The sequence below is a fragment of the Salmo salar genome, chromosome 18 (genome assembly GCF_965601325.2).
Source record: "Salmo salar chromosome 18, fSalSal1, whole genome shotgun sequence".
Lineage (NCBI taxonomy): Eukaryota > Metazoa > Chordata > Actinopteri > Salmoniformes > Salmonidae > Salmo > Salmo salar.
The window spans coordinates 28001741-28019081 of NC_138308.1; the positions used below are offsets into that span (position 1 = coordinate 28001741).

At 44.1% G+C, this 17341-nt stretch overlaps 1 protein-coding gene across 3 annotated transcripts in view; it reads right to left on the reverse strand.

The window, feature by feature from the left end:
• The window catches only part of LOC106577160 (sodium/calcium exchanger 1), a 207950-nt gene that overhangs the window by 18297 nt on the left and 172312 nt on the right, over positions 1–17341 (reverse strand). For all 3 annotated transcript variants that reach the window (XM_014154971.3, XM_014154970.3, XM_045700982.2), the window contains exons 5-6: positions 17054–17153; positions 832–1107 (exon numbers count right to left, since the gene is read on the reverse strand). In XM_014154971.3, the coding sequence (XP_014010446.1) occupies positions 832–1107; positions 17054–17153 (376 nt within the window). The remainder of the gene's footprint in view (positions 1–831; positions 1108–17053; positions 17154–17341) is intronic.

A 17341-nucleotide genomic window follows, 5' to 3' on the forward strand; every position in this document is an offset into this window, starting at 1 on the left:
CTTCTGATACCTCACCACTAACCCTTCTGGTACCTCACCACTAACCCTTCTGATACCTCACCACTAACCCTTCTGGTACCCCACCACTAACCCTTCTGATACCTCACCACTAACCCTTCTGATACCTCACCACTAACCCTTCTGATACCCCACCACTAACCCTTCTGATACCTCACCACTAACCCTTCTGGTACCTCACCACTAACCCTTCTTGTACCTCACCACTAACCCTTCTGGTACCCCACCCCTAACCCTTGTGGTACCCCACCACTCACCCTTCTGGTACCCCACCCCTAACCCTTCTGGTACCCCACCACTAACCCTTCTGGTACCCCACCCCTAACCCTTCTGGTACCTCACCACTAACCCTTCTGGTACCCCACCCCTAACCCTTCTGGTACCCCAACCCTAACACATACACACTTAGTCTTAATATTCATCACAGCACTGTGCAGTTTATGCCAAGGTAGCTTTGAGGGGTTGAGCTGCTCTAACGTGTATATAGACTCTTGTTCAACCCCCTCACTTGTATACAGATATGTTTAGCTGCTCAGGAATAGAGCATCGGCGAAGGACTAACATGTCATGTACACATGTAAACACTATCTAGCATGGGTATAAGCAGTGTACATGGAAAATGGAAGAGGTAATCAATTGACACTTGAAGTGTTAGGAGAGAGTAAATCTAGAGGACATGTTTAGGGAAAGCGTTACCACAATCATCATATACTGTAGTAGTACATCTGATGTCCTCCGTAAAAGGAATGCTACCATGACTATTACACAGCAAGTAAATTCAGCGTAAACACCAGTGTAAGTATATCATATTACCTGGCACAGAGGTCCCCAGGGCAACGAACACCACGGCGGTGACAGAGTCCTTGAGGCCCACGGTGCAGCCGAAGTGGGAGGCCAGGTCCCCGATGAAGGCTGTGAGCAGGCCGATCATGCAGATGGACACCACGAAGCAGGCCCAGCCGTTCCAGTAGTCTGTCGGGGGCACGAACGCAAACAGAACCTTCCAGAAGACGGTGAGGAAGTGCATGACGTAGTCGAAGCAGGACGGCAGCTTCTCCTCGCCGCATTCTTCATCCTCGTCATCCTCACCTGGCCGAGAGAGAGAGAGGGGAGAGGGGGATGAGGAGAAAGATCTGGGATCTGAAAGGGTGAGATTATGATGAGATTATGAAAAAGAAAGAATGATATTCCTCAAACATTTACTGAATACCAGACTTGAATTAACTTCCAATATTATGTGAAATAAGGGAGCAAAGTGATGTGATTTGTGATGATGGTTTGCCTCTCATAACATTGGAGCTCGTTTGTCAGAGTGTAATCACGGGCTGAGGTCTCGGACTGGAGCCAATCCTCTCTAACAGGTACAAATAATCTGTGTGTGTGTGTCCACAGTATGCCTGATTATCAACATACTTGTCAGTGTATGTGTGTGAGTTCCTATTGTTGTTTTTATTGGTTCATTCAGATCCCCATTAGCTTTTGCAGAAGCAGCAGCTACTCTTCCTGGGGTCCACAGAAAACACAAAACATAACAAGTAACAAAACACCGATACACTGATAGACAAAGACAGTCGCACAAATGTAAAATACAACCACATACAAACAATACAACAAATAAATAGTTATGGCTGTGTGTGGGTAGTGTGTGTGTTGTCTGTAGTGTGTGTAGTGTACGGGCCTAACTCCTATATGTCTACCAAAGCCCTAGGCTTACTGACAGCATGTCAGCCATTCACATCACAGACTGTCCTCTAGACACACTGGCACAGCTGTAGATAAACACAAACACACACTCACACAGAAACACACATCTTTCTAGACATACAATATTCATCTGACATTTGACTATCGTTATTGCATCGTTAAATGGCCTGAACCACAATCTCAAGGGACCAAATTAGACATTTGGACATGTTCACATAGTGATGCATTGTAAAAGGGCAGACACATTGCACAATGCCATTCATCTCAGAAATGTCAAGAGCAATTTTTCGTCCCGTTTTTAACAAGGTAAGCTCAAGACACAAAAAATGCTTAGTACACACACACAACACACACACAACACACACAATCCCTGACATAACCCCTTACACATAACCCCTTACACTCATCTCAGCCTTCCCTGTGTCTCAGTTGGTAGAGCATGGTGTGTGCAACGCTAGGGTTGTGGGTTCGATTCCCACGGGGGGCCAGTACAAATAAAAATAAAAAATGTAGGAAATGTATACATTCGCTACTGTAAGTCTCTCTGGATAAGAGCATCTGCTAATTGACTAAAATGTGAAATGTTATTCTCTCTCTCTCATGATCTCACTTCATTCCTGTCTGGAGAAGAGTATTTTTTCCACCCTGACCTCTCCACCACCCTGTCAGTACTACTTGTATGATGAAACCTGCCACATTCTCTAACAGGCCTCTATGGAACCACTAAGCCTGGGGAACTAGCATTTGTTTCCTCTCCAGCCGATGGAGCTAACAGGCATTTACAGTTTTTCCCAATTGTTTACACACTAAAACTGGCCAATGAGGCACAATGAACAAAACCTATAACTCATTTAGCAGAACTATACAACAAATCTTCAATACTACTGGCACGTTTTGCTTTATACTCAGATTGCAATTCTACAACAAGCATTTGGCAAACACAACACACAATTCTCTACCTTTGGCACAACATTCACAACTAAAATCTCTTGTGTGCAAATGAAAAGCAACACTGTTCAACAAGCTAAGCTCAATTACCAACTGATCACTTTCACTCTTCACATGTGCAAACACTTAATGTTCACTTTGCAATCAGATCTTTGGTATGGATAAAAAGGCCACAGGTGAGTACTCCTGTATTTCAAGAACAATGGAAGCAAACTTCCAGAGAGAGGTAGAGTTAGAGTTAGAGGTGGTGGAGGTAGAGGTGGAGGTGGGGGTACAGGTGGAGGTAGAGGTGGAGGTACAGGTGGAGGTAGAGGTGGAGGTGGGGGTACAGGTGGAGGTGGAGGTGGGGGTACAGGTAGAGGTGGAGGTGGGGGTACAAGTGGAGGTAGAGGTAGAGGTGGGGGTACAGGTGGAGGTGGAGGTAAAGGTGGATGTGGAGGTGGGGGTAGAGGTGGAGGTAGAGGTAGATATGGAGGTGGTGGTAGAGGTGGAGGTAGAGGTAGATATGGAGGTGGGGGTAGAGGTAGAGGTGGAGATGGAGTTCGAGGTAGAGGTGGAGGTGGGGGTACAGGTGGAGGTAGAGGTGGAGATGGAGGTAGAGGTAGAGGTGGATGTGGAGGTGGGGGTACAGGTGGAGGTAGAGGTGGAGGTAGAGATGGAGGTGGAGGTAGAGGTGGATGTGGAGGTGGGGGTACAGGTGGAGGTAGAGGTGGAGATGGAGGTGGAGGTAGAGGTGGAGGTGGAGGTAGAGGTAGAGGTGGAGATGGAGGTAGAGATGGAGACGGAGGTGGAGGTAGAGGTGGATGTGGAGGTGGGGGTACAGGTGGAGGTAGAGGTAGAGTTGGAGGTAGAGGTGGATGTGGATGTGGAGGTGGAGGACAACCAAGAACAAGGAGAGTAATATCTGATGAAATTCTGGCGATTGTGGTGGACCATGTGGTCCACCATGGTTTGACCTTGAGAGTGGAGCCCAATCTGAGCCGCTTCACCGTACCATCCATCATCTGGATTGTTCCAAAATGAGAATAGGTACAGTATGTACTGCAGACATTGGACCTCTCTACAACTTTTACTATTTGACAGTAGTACAACATAAAGCACAGTAAAGACTTTTTTGTAACATGTTTATCTTGTATACTGTATTACTGTAGTGTTTACTGTACTGTATGCTATTTTGTTTTTGTAGAACTGAAAGACGACCACCACGTTGGTAGAACGCGTCTATTTACAGACTAAAAGGAGGCTGCAATTGTGCAAATGGTAGTTGAAAATAATGCCATAAGACTGCGGGAAATCCAACAACAGATTATTAAAAACCCTGCCATCTTTCATAACATCAGAGTGAGCTTATCAACCACAGTCCGCGTCCTTAACCTGTTTAGGATAGAGGGCAGTATTTTCACGGCCGGATAAAAAACGTACCCGATTTAATCTGGTTATTACTCCTGCCCAGAAACTAGAATATGCATATAATTGTTTGATTTGGATAGAAAACACCCTAAAGTTTCTAAAACTGTTTGAATGGTGTCTGTGACTATAACAGAACTCATATGGCAGGCCAAAACCTGAGAAGATTCTATACAGGAAGTGCCCTCTCTGACCATTTCTTGGCCTTCTATAGCCTCTTTATCGAAAACAGAGGATCTCTGCTGTAACGTGACATTTTCTAAGGTTCCCATAGGCTCTCAGAAGGCGCCAGAACAGGGAATGATGACTCTGCAGTCCCTTGGCAAAAAACAGTAGCGCATTTGGATAGTGGTCGATCTAAGAACAATGACACGGGCGCGAGCGTGCACGTGAAGAGTCCATTTTACATTTTCAGTCTTTGAACAAAAACAACGTCTCCCGGTCTGAATATTATCGCTATTTTATGAGAAAAATCTCATAAAAATGTATTTTAAACAGCGTTTGACATGCTTCGAAGTACGGTAATGGAATATTTTGAAATCTTTTGTCACGATATGCGCCGGCGCGTCACCCTTCGGATAGTGTCTTGAACGCAAGAACAAAACGCCGCTATTTGGATATAACTATGGATTATTTGGAACCAAAACAACATTGGGTGTAAAGTAGAAGTCCTGGGAGTGCATTCTGACGAAGAACAGCAAAGGTAATCAAATTTTTCTTATAGTAAATCTGAGTTTGGTGAGTGCCAAACTTGGTGGGTGTCAAAATAGCTAGCCATGATGGCCGCGCTATCTACTCAGAATATTGCAAAATGTGCTTTCACCGAAAAGCTATTTTAAAATCAGACATAGCGATTGCATAAAGGAGTTCTGTATCTATAATTCTTAAAATAATTCTTATGTTTTTTGTGAACGTTTATTGTGAGTAATTTAGTAAATTCACCGGAGGTTTGCGGTGGGTATGCTAGATCTGAACGTCACATGCTAATGTAAAAAGCTGGTTTTTGATATAAATATGAACTTGATTGAACAAAACATGCATGTATTGTATAACATAATGTCCTAGGAGTGTCATCTGATGAAGATCATCAAAGGTTAGTGCTGCATTTAGCTGTGGTTTTGGTTTTTGTGACATTATATGCTAGCTTGAAAAATGGGTGTCTGATTATTTCTGGCTGGGTACTCTGCTGACATAATCTAATGTTTTGCTTTCGTTGTAAAGCCTTTTTGAAATCGGACAATGTGGTTAGATAAAGGAGAGTCTTGTCTTTAAAATGGTGTAAAATAGTCATATGTTTGAAAAATGGAAGTTTGGGGATTTTTGAGGAGTTTGTAATTCGCGCTACGCCCTATCATTGGATATTGGAGCGGTGTTCCGCTAGCGGAACATCTAGATGTAAGAGGTTTTAAGAAACACCATCTCTGGATGAAGCAAATCTACAGAGTCCCTTTTGAAAGGAATTTCCAAAGAGTGAAGGATAAACGGTACAAATATGTGCAAGTAATTTGATACAATACAATAGCAGCTAAGATGGGGAGAAGTCTGTCCATAATAAAGCGCTACTCTACCTTCTTAACAGCACTATCAACAAGGCAGGTCCTACAGGCCCTAGTTTTGTCGCACCTGGACTACTGTTCAATTGTGTGGTCAGGTGCCACAAAAAAAGGACTTAGGAAAATTGCAATTGGCTCAGAACAGAGCAGCACGGCTGGCCTTTGGATGTACACAGAGAGCTAATATTAATAATATGCATGTCAATCTCTCCTGGCTCAAAGTGGAGGAGAGATTGACTTCATCACTACTTGTATTTGTGAGAGGTATTGACATGTTGAAATCACCGAGCTGTCTGTTTAAACGACTCGCACACAGCTCAGACACCCATGCATACCCCACAAGACATGCCACCAGAGGTCTCTTCACAGTCCCCAAGTCCAGAACAGACTATGGGAGGTGCACAGTACTACATAGAGCCATGACTACATGGAACTCTATTCCACATCAAGTAACTCATGCCAGCAGTAAAATTAGATTTAAAAAACATATAAAATACACCTTATGGAACACTGTGAAGCAACACAAACATTGGCACAGACACAAGCATACACACACACACACACACACACACACACACACACACACACACACACACACACACACACACACACACACACACACACACACACACACACACAAGATAACATACACACTATACATACACATGGATTTAGTACTGTAGATTTGTGGGAGTAGGGGCCTGAGGGCACACACCGTGTTGTGAAATCTATTGTGAAATGTATTGTAAAGTTTTTAAAATTGTATAAACTGCCTTAATTTTGCTGGACCCCAGGAAGAGTAGCTGCTGCCTTGACAGCAGCGGATGGGGATCCATAATAAATACAAATACAAATGGAGGAGGCCTGTGGTGACGTTCCAGCCGAGTCGTGTCAGAGGTGGATGCATCATGCCTGAAGATATTTCCCCAACTGTCTGGCCAAGGAGAATATCACCTGGGATGTTGATGAAAATCTGTGGCCAGACCAAAACAACACACATGACTGATTTTGTTTTCTCAATGGAGTATTTGTTTCCTGACTTATGATTTAGATTTGACAGTTTCTTTATTTATTCCGTACAATTGATCTAACATACAGTACAGTAGTACAAATACGACTATTTTTCTTCCTTTGAAATATGCAAAATATATTTACTGCATGTTTGCATTTTTACTGTATGTGTGCTTACAGTATGCTGTTTGACATGTATTGAGTCATGTTGAAATATAAAACATACATTTTTGCATTTGTGTTCCTTTGTTGTTTGAGTACACACAAATAACATACAGTATAACAACATCTTAGTCTTTACACTGAAATAGGTTCTGATAGTACTGTTTTGAATATGTCACATTAGTGTGATCTCGGTTGTCACTAAGTTAGATTCATTTGATGTGTGTGTCTCATTAGTAAGCAGAGTTTCATTTTGAGCAGGGATTACATGATTTTGATTGCTGTGTTTCATTTTGCAAGATGTCTGTGGGGTTTGGAGAAGATGATTAACTGTTTTGTGGTTAGAGTTTTGAGTACCTGAGATGTAGTTTCAGCAAATTTGTGTTAGCAATTGGGAAAAACTGTAAGCATGTTCGAAAAGCACACACACACACACACACACACACACACACACACACACACACACACACACACACACACACACACACACACACACACACACACACACACACACACACACACACACACACACACCATCCATCCAATATGGCAGTATGAGTTTAAGTGCCTTTCTCTCACTCTCTCCACCTCTCTGTAGGGCCCTATAAAATTCCTATAAAAATTGAGGAGAAGGTGGACAGAATCACAGAATCCAGACTTTAAAATGGAATTCAACAATATTCAAAAATGTATTGATCTGAATAAGAAATCAACTAAATGTTTCATGTGAAACTGATTGTATAGTGCCCTATTGCTGGCAATTTATTTCTCAACCCCACTCTGTCTTTTTTCTATTAATATTTTAGTCTCTTTCAGCCTTCATTTTCTCTCCATTCATTATTTTTCTATACACAAGTGTCTCACTCTTTCACTCTCCATCCTTGGACACTGTCTATCTGACTGACTCGCTGTACCTCTTCTCTGTTCTAATCCTTCCTATCTGGGTTGCTGTTTTTGTTAGCAGCTCTCCTGTTGCGCCCCAGACTCTAGGGCTGAAGGCAGTGCCTACACTGTAAGACTCCTTCACCTAATCAACCAACATCCCCAATTCACTATGACTCTTATCACGCCAAGCTGAGGACTCTTAGATTCTAAAATGTGCATAACAACTGTGTGTATAGGTTTGTAATAATGTATGAGTATTCATAATATGCGTTTACCCTCCACTACACCACTGGTGCATATTGAGAGAGAGGCTACACCCAGTTCATGTACATAATCAATATCCATCCCAATCTGTGCGTATCCGAAAGGCTTCTCTAGTCTATGCTAATGAGAGGAGAGAGACTGAATGTATCACCATTCACTGGCGAAGCACCATGCGCTAACAGGCTGATAGACTTGTGTTAACAGGGTGATGGGTAACCCTCTCAGTGGAACAACCCCTCTCATTGAGCAGTCCCCAAACAACTCCCAGGCACTCCCAGAGATCTAATACAGAGAAAAGGGAAAAACCCTCCAGAAGATTCTATGTGGAGGGAGCAATTCCCAGGAGGTTGGTCTTTTGTTGCGAGCTGGCAGATGCAGAGGTGTTGGTGAGATTTATCAGCTGTTTATCCACTGAGCGTGCCCGTGCGCTCTCCTCTGATAGGCGAGGGAGCGGATGGGTGCTCTTCTCTGATAGGCTGTTCAGGTAGTGGCGGAACAGGGCAGGTGAGGATAAGGGTTGATCAGTGTTAAACTCTCTCAGGGGGTTAGGGGTTCCAGTCCAGAGTTTGGAGGATGGGCAGGGGAACTAAAAGGCAGTGGAACACAATGCATTTCTACATTGTAGAATAATAATGAAGACATCAAAACTATGAAATAACACATATGTAACCAAAATATATTTTATATTTGAGATGCTTCAAAGTAGCCACCCTTTGCCTTGATGACAGCTTTGTACATTCTTGGCATTCTCTCTTAACAGGTGTGCCTTGCTAAAAGTTAATTTGTGGAATTTCTTTCCTTCTTAATGCGTTTGAGCCAATGAGTTGATATCCCGATTTGGTAAAAGACCAAGTCCATATTATGGCACGAACAGCTCAAATAAGCAAAGAGAAATGACAGTTCATCATTTCTTTAAGACATGAAGGTCAGTCAATGCGAAACATTTAAAAAACGTTGAAAGTTTCTTCAAGAGCAGTCACAAAAACCATCAAGCGCTATGATGAAACTGGCATTCATGAGGACCTCCACAGGAAAGGAAGACCCAGAGTTTCCCCAGATGATAAGTTCATTAGAGTTAGCTGCACCTCAGAAATTACAGCCCAAATAAATGTTTCACAGAGTTCAAGTAACAGACACATCTCAACATCAACTGTTCAGAGGAGACTGCGTAAAAAAGGCCTTCATGGCCGTATTACTGCAAAGAAACCACTACTAAAGGACACCAATAATAATAAGAGACTTGCTTGGGCCAAGAAACACAAGCAATGGACATTAGACTGGTGGAAATTTGTCCTTTGGTCTGATGAGTCCAGATTTGAGATTACTGGTTCGGTTGGAACCATCACGCTTGGTATGGTAATTTCTTGGCATCTGACCGCAAGGTGCTAGAGGGTAGTGCGTACGGCCCAGTACATCACCGGGGCCTCTCTCCCTGCCATTCAGGACCTCTACACCAGGCGATGTCAGAGGAAGGCCCAAAAAATGTCAAAGACTCCAGCCACCCAAGTCATAGTATATTCTCCCTGCTACCACACAGCCATCAGTATCGATGTATCAAGTCTGGAACCAACAGGAACCTGAGCAGCTTCTACCCCCATAAGACTACTAAATAGTTAACCAAATAGCTACCAGGACTATCTGCATTGACCCTCCTTTGCACTATCTCTTTTGATTTATCACATATGCTGCTACTGTTTGCTATCTATCCTGTTGCCTAGTCACTTTACCCCTACCCATATGTACATATCTACCTCAATTACCTCGTACCCCTGCACATCAACTCGGTACTGGTACCCCGTGTATATAGCCAAGTTATCATTACTCATTGTCTCATTTATTCCTTGTGTTATTATCTTTATATTATTTTTCTCTCTGCATTGTTGGGAAGGGCCCGTAAGTATGCATTTCACTGTTAGTCTACAACTGTTGTTTACAAAGCATGTGACAAATACAATTTGAACAAACGGCAGAGGAACTAAAAAACAGAACAGTCAGAGAGGAACTACAGAAGGAAGATGGTCATTTTAGGGAGCTATTGAGTGTGCTGAAAGGAGTCTGCTGAAGAGAGCATGGCTGCCAGATGAGGGTCCTTACTGAGATTGTGTTACTTGTGTAGTGGTCCGAGGAGACTCGTAAATACAGCCCATCTCCCTAGACGGCTACAGAAGATCCTGCTGAAAAAGGAGCATTAGGATGATAAAGAAGACCCTCATCCAGTTGACAAGGTAGAGGAGAGAGAAGCTTTACATAATTAATGTCAGGGTTTATCAGGGAACCCAAGCTGTGGCCTCAAAATAGCCTGGCCTGGGAACAACTGGGACAGGAAGTGACTCACTCTTACTTCCTGTATGTATCCTTTGTGTCCTACTTTAAAGAGTTCCCCTCATCACCATCAGTCATTAAGTTAAACATAGGAGGTGGAAATAATCACTACACACGTGGAGCTGAGAGAGGTGAGAAAGAGAGAGAGAGAGAGAGAGAGACAGAGAGAGAGAGAGAGAGAGAGACAGAGAGAGAGAGAGAGAGACAGAGAGAGAGAGAGAGAGAGAGAGAGAGAGACAGAGAGAGAGAGAGAGAGAGAGAGACAGAGAGAGAGACAGAGAGAGAGAGAGAGAGAGAGAGAGAAGAGAGAGAGAGACAGAGAGAGAGAGAGAGAGAGAGAGAGACATTAGGGCTTGTATGATCTCTGACAACTCTGATAGCAAATATTACACCTTATAATAGCAGTATGCCATTTCACTTCCCAGCATGCTCTGTCTCTTACAGAGCAGTGCCGCATTGGTCTGTTCCCAGGTCAGCCCACCTGGGTGTAAACATCACACTATTGCTATGCCCCGTCGCTAATGGAGACCGTGTCATCGCTTCTATCCACAATGCAGCAGTCAGGTGGGCTGACAAGTAGCGTAACTAAATTTGAATTAACATAGACCTCTCCTCTCCAGGATGTCAATCAAAAGTGAGTGTGTGAAATCTCATTAGCCAATGGGTGTGTGTGTGTTACACATTGGTGGTGATTTACTGCCACCCAACCTGAAGTGCTTTGTTTGTTTGAGACTTAGTACATAGTAGTGTACATATTACATGCATCCCATTCCATCACTGTCAAAGGAACTGACCACTGGACACAGCCAAGCTGGCTTTTCAATATAGTCGACACCACACCTCACCTCACCTCATCGTTCAGTTTAAACACAGCTGCATTTCTATGGAGCTCAGGAGAGTTATGTGTCACAGAATGCTTAGCAAAAAGCCTATAACAGAACACCATTCCGAGGTAAGCTACTGGCGGCAAGGCTATCTCCCTGGCACAGCTCTGTAGAGGGAAGACTCTGGGCTGTTTTAAAGCAAACGGCAGGATAATCAAAGAGAGAGAGCGAGTGTGAAAGAGAGAGAGCAATAGAGAGTGAGTGAGAGAGAGAGAGAGAGAGAGAGAGAGAGAGAGAGAGAGAGAAAGAGTGAGTGAGAGAGAGAGAGAGAGAGAGAGAAAGAGTGAGTGAGAGAGAGAGAGAGAGAGAGAGAGAGAGAGAGAGAGAGAGATGGGGATAGTACAGCATAAGGAAGAAAATAGAGAAAAATGCATGGTGGTTTCTTCAAAACTCCAACTTTGCAGTCTTGTCACACACACATCAAACATCCACTTAATGCACCAGTAAATAGGCTGTCCCTATCTCCTACAGGGAACACAACACAGCTTATCTGATGAGAATTGTCCATTAGCCACGGCCACCTTAAACCCCTGCATGCACACACCCTGCATGCTGACATGTCTAAAGGCTTTTAAGGGATAGTTAAGTTGGTTAGCTTCATTTTTTCATTATTTCAGGGTCAACAAGTCATTTGGAATGCTGTTGAAATCCCTCGACCATTTTGTGATGGGTAAGACAGGCGATATCCTGGGGTATACGTACAGTGCAGTGTGTCCCAGGTAATCTCACACACAAGCGTTAATATTATGATATGTATGAAAATATTAACCCTTGTGTGTGAGATTACCTGGGACACACTGCACTGTACGTATACCCCAGGTATATCGCTTTTGTACCAGGTATATCGTGTGTGAGATTACCTGGGACACACTGCACTGTACGTATACCCCAGGTATATCGCTTTTGCAATAGAGTATAGATTTCTGATTCTGACTAACATATTCCCTGATATAGTTAGAAGGTATACTTTGGAATAATTATCTTGAATTGAGTTGCTGTTGTAGCTAATAGTCTGATTCTCTTGAATTTCCTCGCAGGAGGATAAAAACACATTGTATTCTTTTAACTATACTGTAGGCTAGGTGAGATCAGAGCTCTGTTTCTCCTGGTCAGTAAGGACTAAAGGTTATTCTGTGTGGTTAAACTCCAGACCAACAGCATCCAAGATTCGTTTGACCCAGGCTGCCATCTGTCTCTCTCAGCAGGTAGCTGTGCTGTGAGTCACGGCCACTGGACCATCTAGGTCTGACCCCTGCCAATTAGACTGACCCCTCAACAAAGGTCAGATCAGGTCAGGCAGTGCCCTCTGTATCGACTGTAGTACTGATTTTGTGGGTGTAGGTAGTCTGGCATACTGGGAGGAGGTAGGGAGTGAATAATGAACACTCCTGTGCTGATCACACCTGGTACACACACAGCATACACTACAGGACACATACACACTCACACAAATTACACACATACACACTCACACACATCTACATGAATACACATCACAGATGCCAACACACACTGTGATGCATAGACAGAAGCAAAACCATGAATAGGGAAAGAGAGAGAGAAAGAGAGAGAGAAAGAGAAAGAAAGCAGAAGAGAGAGTGAGCCTCTAGCCAATGTCCAGGGTGTCTGCAGGAGATGGCAGGTTGTTGGTGACAGTGAGAGGTCATTGAGGAGGTGTTAATTGTTATGGACTGTCTCTTTCCGCCAGGCCCCATCGGGAGAGGAAGAGGCATCCACGAACCCAGCGGAGGTGACATTAAACTGGGCACAGATCACACCATAGCCCCTGACACCGGACCGGAGCACCACATTTATATTCAACTTTAAAATCCAATTAAAGACTTCACCGTCCCGGATGTTAAATAATCAAGTTTAGCCAGAGGAAGCAAAGGTTAGAGAAGAGAGAGGGAGAGGGAAGGAGGGAGATTAGAGAGCAAGGGAGCGAGAGAGAAGAGAGAGGGAGAGGGAAGGAGGGAGATTAAAGAGCAAGGGAGCGAGAGAGAAGAGAGAGGGAGAGGGAAGGAGAGAGATTAGAGAGCAAAGGAGTGAGAGAGAAGAGAGAGGGAGAGGGAAGGAGGGAGATTAGAGAGCAAGGGAGCGAGAGAGAAGAGAGAGGGAGAGGGAGGAGGGAGATTAAAGAGCAAGGGAGCGAGAGAGAAGAGAGAGGGAGAGGGAAGGAGGGAGATTAAAGAGCAAGGGAGCGAGAGAGAAGAGAGAGGGAGAGGGAAGGAGGGAGATTAAAGAGCAAGGGAGCGAGAGAGAAGAGAGAGGGAGAGGGAAGGAGGGAGATTGGAGCAGGGAGCGGGGGGGGGGGGGGGGGGGGAGAGAGCGGAGCGAGAGAGAAGAGAGGGGGAGAGGGAAGGAGGGAGATTAGAGAGCAAGGGAGCGAGAGAGAAGAGAGGGGGAATGAGGGAGATTAGAGAGTCATAGGCTAACTAACCAAGCCGTAGGCTAACTGAGCCTGTTGACCAGTTAGCTGAGGTAAGGAAATACGAATGAGACAGTCTCTGCAGTTAATGGGATGAATCCTGGAGGATCACCCATCACACATGTGCAATACCCACAGACACAGACAAATACTGTAACCAATCTCTCTCTCAATAAGAAAATTGTCTTCTATCCTCCGAAGCTTCCTGTCGTCCGTTTCCCCTCTCCCCTCTATCCCTTCCTCCCTTCTTTCCCTATTTCCCTGGCTACTGAAGGCACATCTGTGTATCTCTGCCAACTCCTCACCGTTGACTTCATCAATGAATCTCTACTACTGCTGCTTGGTGTTGATAGAGGGTAGGTCATCAAGGTCATTGTCAGTAATAAGTAATAAGATTCTGACTGGCTGTGAAAGGCACATACTCTATGCTGCTGTGTCATTCATGCTTACTGAGGTCTGGGGAGGTTCTCTGCAGTCAGTCACAGTCTCTGTGTTCTCACTCAGCAGTCTCTCTTCCCTTTAGTGGTGATGACCAAATAAATGAATCATATAACACTGTATTAGCTCAGTGGTGGGGCTGTCACTCACAGGTCACAGAGAGGACACACACACAATGATTCCAGATGGCACGGCTGCCCCACAGGTTTAAAGAAGCCACCAACTCACGACAGGTAGAAATGTCACATCCAATCTCCGTCTACGCCCTGCGTAAAGTCACGGTGTGGAGCCAATCATTTCTCTTTAACTAATTTGTGAGGAGGCCAACGCTGCTAAGCTACCTGACACACTCTTCCTCTTGTCTGGCAGCATAATAAATGCTGATAGTATTTTAACCACATGAAATATGCATCCAAGCCAAACTGAAACCTTTTCCGAAACATGTTGGGTCATTTTCAGAATTTTCTATTTCCTTGTAACCGGTCAAACTGATGTAATTTGGACATTTTGCACAGAAAATCTTTCCCATTTCTTTAGAGTTATTGCATTTTCTCCCGGTCCCTAAACGTCTTTGCTCAGCGAAAGAAGCAGAGATGGCAGGGAAAACGCTACAGATGTCAACTCGATTTAAGCATTCCTTCAATCGGTTTATGACATTATTCTGGTGATCAAGGGTTTATTTAGTCTTCTAGGGAAACATATAAGGACAGAAGAGAAGCTGCTTGTATCTAATTGTAGATAAGTTGACTAACAAATAACCTATCAAAATGTCAACAATTATAAGCAGAAACATATCTTAATCAGGCAAATCTAATCCTGCAAACTCTGTCAAAAAATCTTTCTGCTGTTTCTGACTATAGCTTACAGCACATTTTCTGTATTAGCGGGTTAGGGTCGGGTGTGGGCCTCAGACTTACCCTTTATCACATATAGCCCCGCGGTTGTGGATGGGTTATTTGCAATTGCCGGCGGTTGAGGGTGAACCTAACAGCTGCTCAGCGCACCAGTAGTGAGGTAGACGTTGGGTTAACAGCTCTGTTAAATGTGCCTGTTCTCTTAACTGTGGATCACAGACTCAACTAGAAAAGAGAGAGAATGTGCTGTGCTATATGAAATATAGATCTATAATTCTAGCAAAATGTCTTCTGTACTGAGTGCTGTGGGTGGTGGATGTTAAATGCTAGGTGTCTACTATTAGCACTAAATCTCATGCAAAAATGCAAGAACTATTGAATGCTAGGGCTCGTGATGTCAAATGTTTCAAAAGGCAAAGGTGCTAAATGTCCTGAGTGGCTGAAAGATATGGCGAGAGTGTGGAAGTGGGGACAGCATCTTGATAGTCGGACTCAGATAAACCGTATTACTTCCTCTGTTTCCCAACCCTATGAAGGTTCCTATCTGTCTGTGTGGTATTTCCATTTCAATCAAACCCTATGAAGGTTCCTATCTGTCTGTATGGTGTTTCCACTTCAATCAAACCCTATGAAGGTTCCTATCTGTCTGTGTGGTGTTTCCACTTCAATCAAACCCTATGAAGGTTCCTATCTGTCTGTGTGGTGTTTCCACTTCAATCAAACCCTATGAAGGTTCCTATCTGTCTGTGTGGTGTTTCCACTTCAATCAAACCCTATGAAGGTTCCTATCTGTCTGTGTGGTGTTTCCACTTCAATCAAACCCTATGAAGGTTCCTATCTGTCTGTGTGGTGTTTCCACTTCAATCAAACCCTATGAAGGTTCCTATCTGTCTGTGTGGTGTTTCCACTTCAATCAAACCCTATGAAGGTTCCTATCTGTCTGTGTGGTGTTTCCACTTCAATCAAACCCTATGAAGGTTCCTATCTGTCTGTGTGGTGTTTCCACTTCAATCAAACCCTATGAAGGTTCCTATCTGTCTGTGTGGTGTTTCCACTTCAATCAAACCCTATGAAGGTTCCTATCTGTCTGTGTGGTGTTTCCACTTCAATCAAACCCTATGAAGGTTCCTATCTGTCTGTGTGGTGTTTCCACTTCAATCAAACCCTATGAAGGTTCCTATCTGTCTGTGTGGTGTTTCCACTTCAATCAAACCCTATGAAGGTTCCTATCTGTCTGTGTGGTGTTTCCACTTCAATCAAACCCTATGAAGGTTCCTATCTGTCTGTGTGGTGTTTCCACTTCAATCAAACCCTACGAAGGTTCCTATCTGTCTAAGATAAGGTTATGCTGCTGTATGTGTCTCTCTCGCTTGGAAATTCTGGGCAAGCTCTCACCATCTTCCATCATAACTGTTACAAGCTACCCCACTGTCAAAACGTCAACACCAAGCCTAATCCCAAGAGTGGAGACGGGGCCTTTCTTTAATTAAGCCAGAGAGGGAAACCAAGATTGGGCGGCACAGCAGCTAAGTAGAGCACAACCACACACAGAGTGATACATATTCTGTCACACACACACACACACACACACACACACACACACACACACACACACACACACACACACACACACACACACACACACACACACACACACACACACACACACACACACACACACACACACACACAGAGATACAGAAAATACACACACATAACACACTAACCCCTAAACCAAAATCCTCTCATCACTTGAATCAATCCCAGTGTACCTCAGTGACCACCCTATTAGACTGAGCGTATAGTCACACACTCACACAGTTTTCTAGGCTAGTTGCCATGTCCTCTTCAGAAATCACACTCATCACACACAGACAATGACAAGCACACAAAGGACTATAAGGTAACAACGCTATGCTCTGACAAGCTCGCGTCTCTAATCAACAGAGTCCTTGGCGTGGGACTGCAGTGCTCCAGATATCCACCAGGTGGTGTTTACAGAGAACGTCCTTCTTCTGAGGAGATGCTGCAGTATGACAGAAGCCACTGATCGACGGAGAGTCAGAAATGTCACACCCAATCACCACAACACACTCTCACACACACACAACACACACATTCCTGGACAGATGTGCTCACACACCGGCGGTCAGGTGGTCAAAGCATTCAACTCACCGGCACTGACAGTGATGGCCTCGATGAACTGGTCTCTCCAGCTGTTAGTCCCCACCAGCAGGGCCAGGTTTGTCTTCTTAATCAGCTTGTCCACAGTGTTCTGCACAGGGAACACCATCCACATGGCGTTAAAGAGGTGCACACTGTAGAAGTGCATAGAGGGAGCAAGGCTGTCTAGTCTACATATAGGACACATTATCATGACTGTTTCTGTCCTTAAAACATATTTACTGCTCTGTAAGAATCAGGTATTAAGAATAAACAACGAGAGTGAAGTCTGTGTAGAGA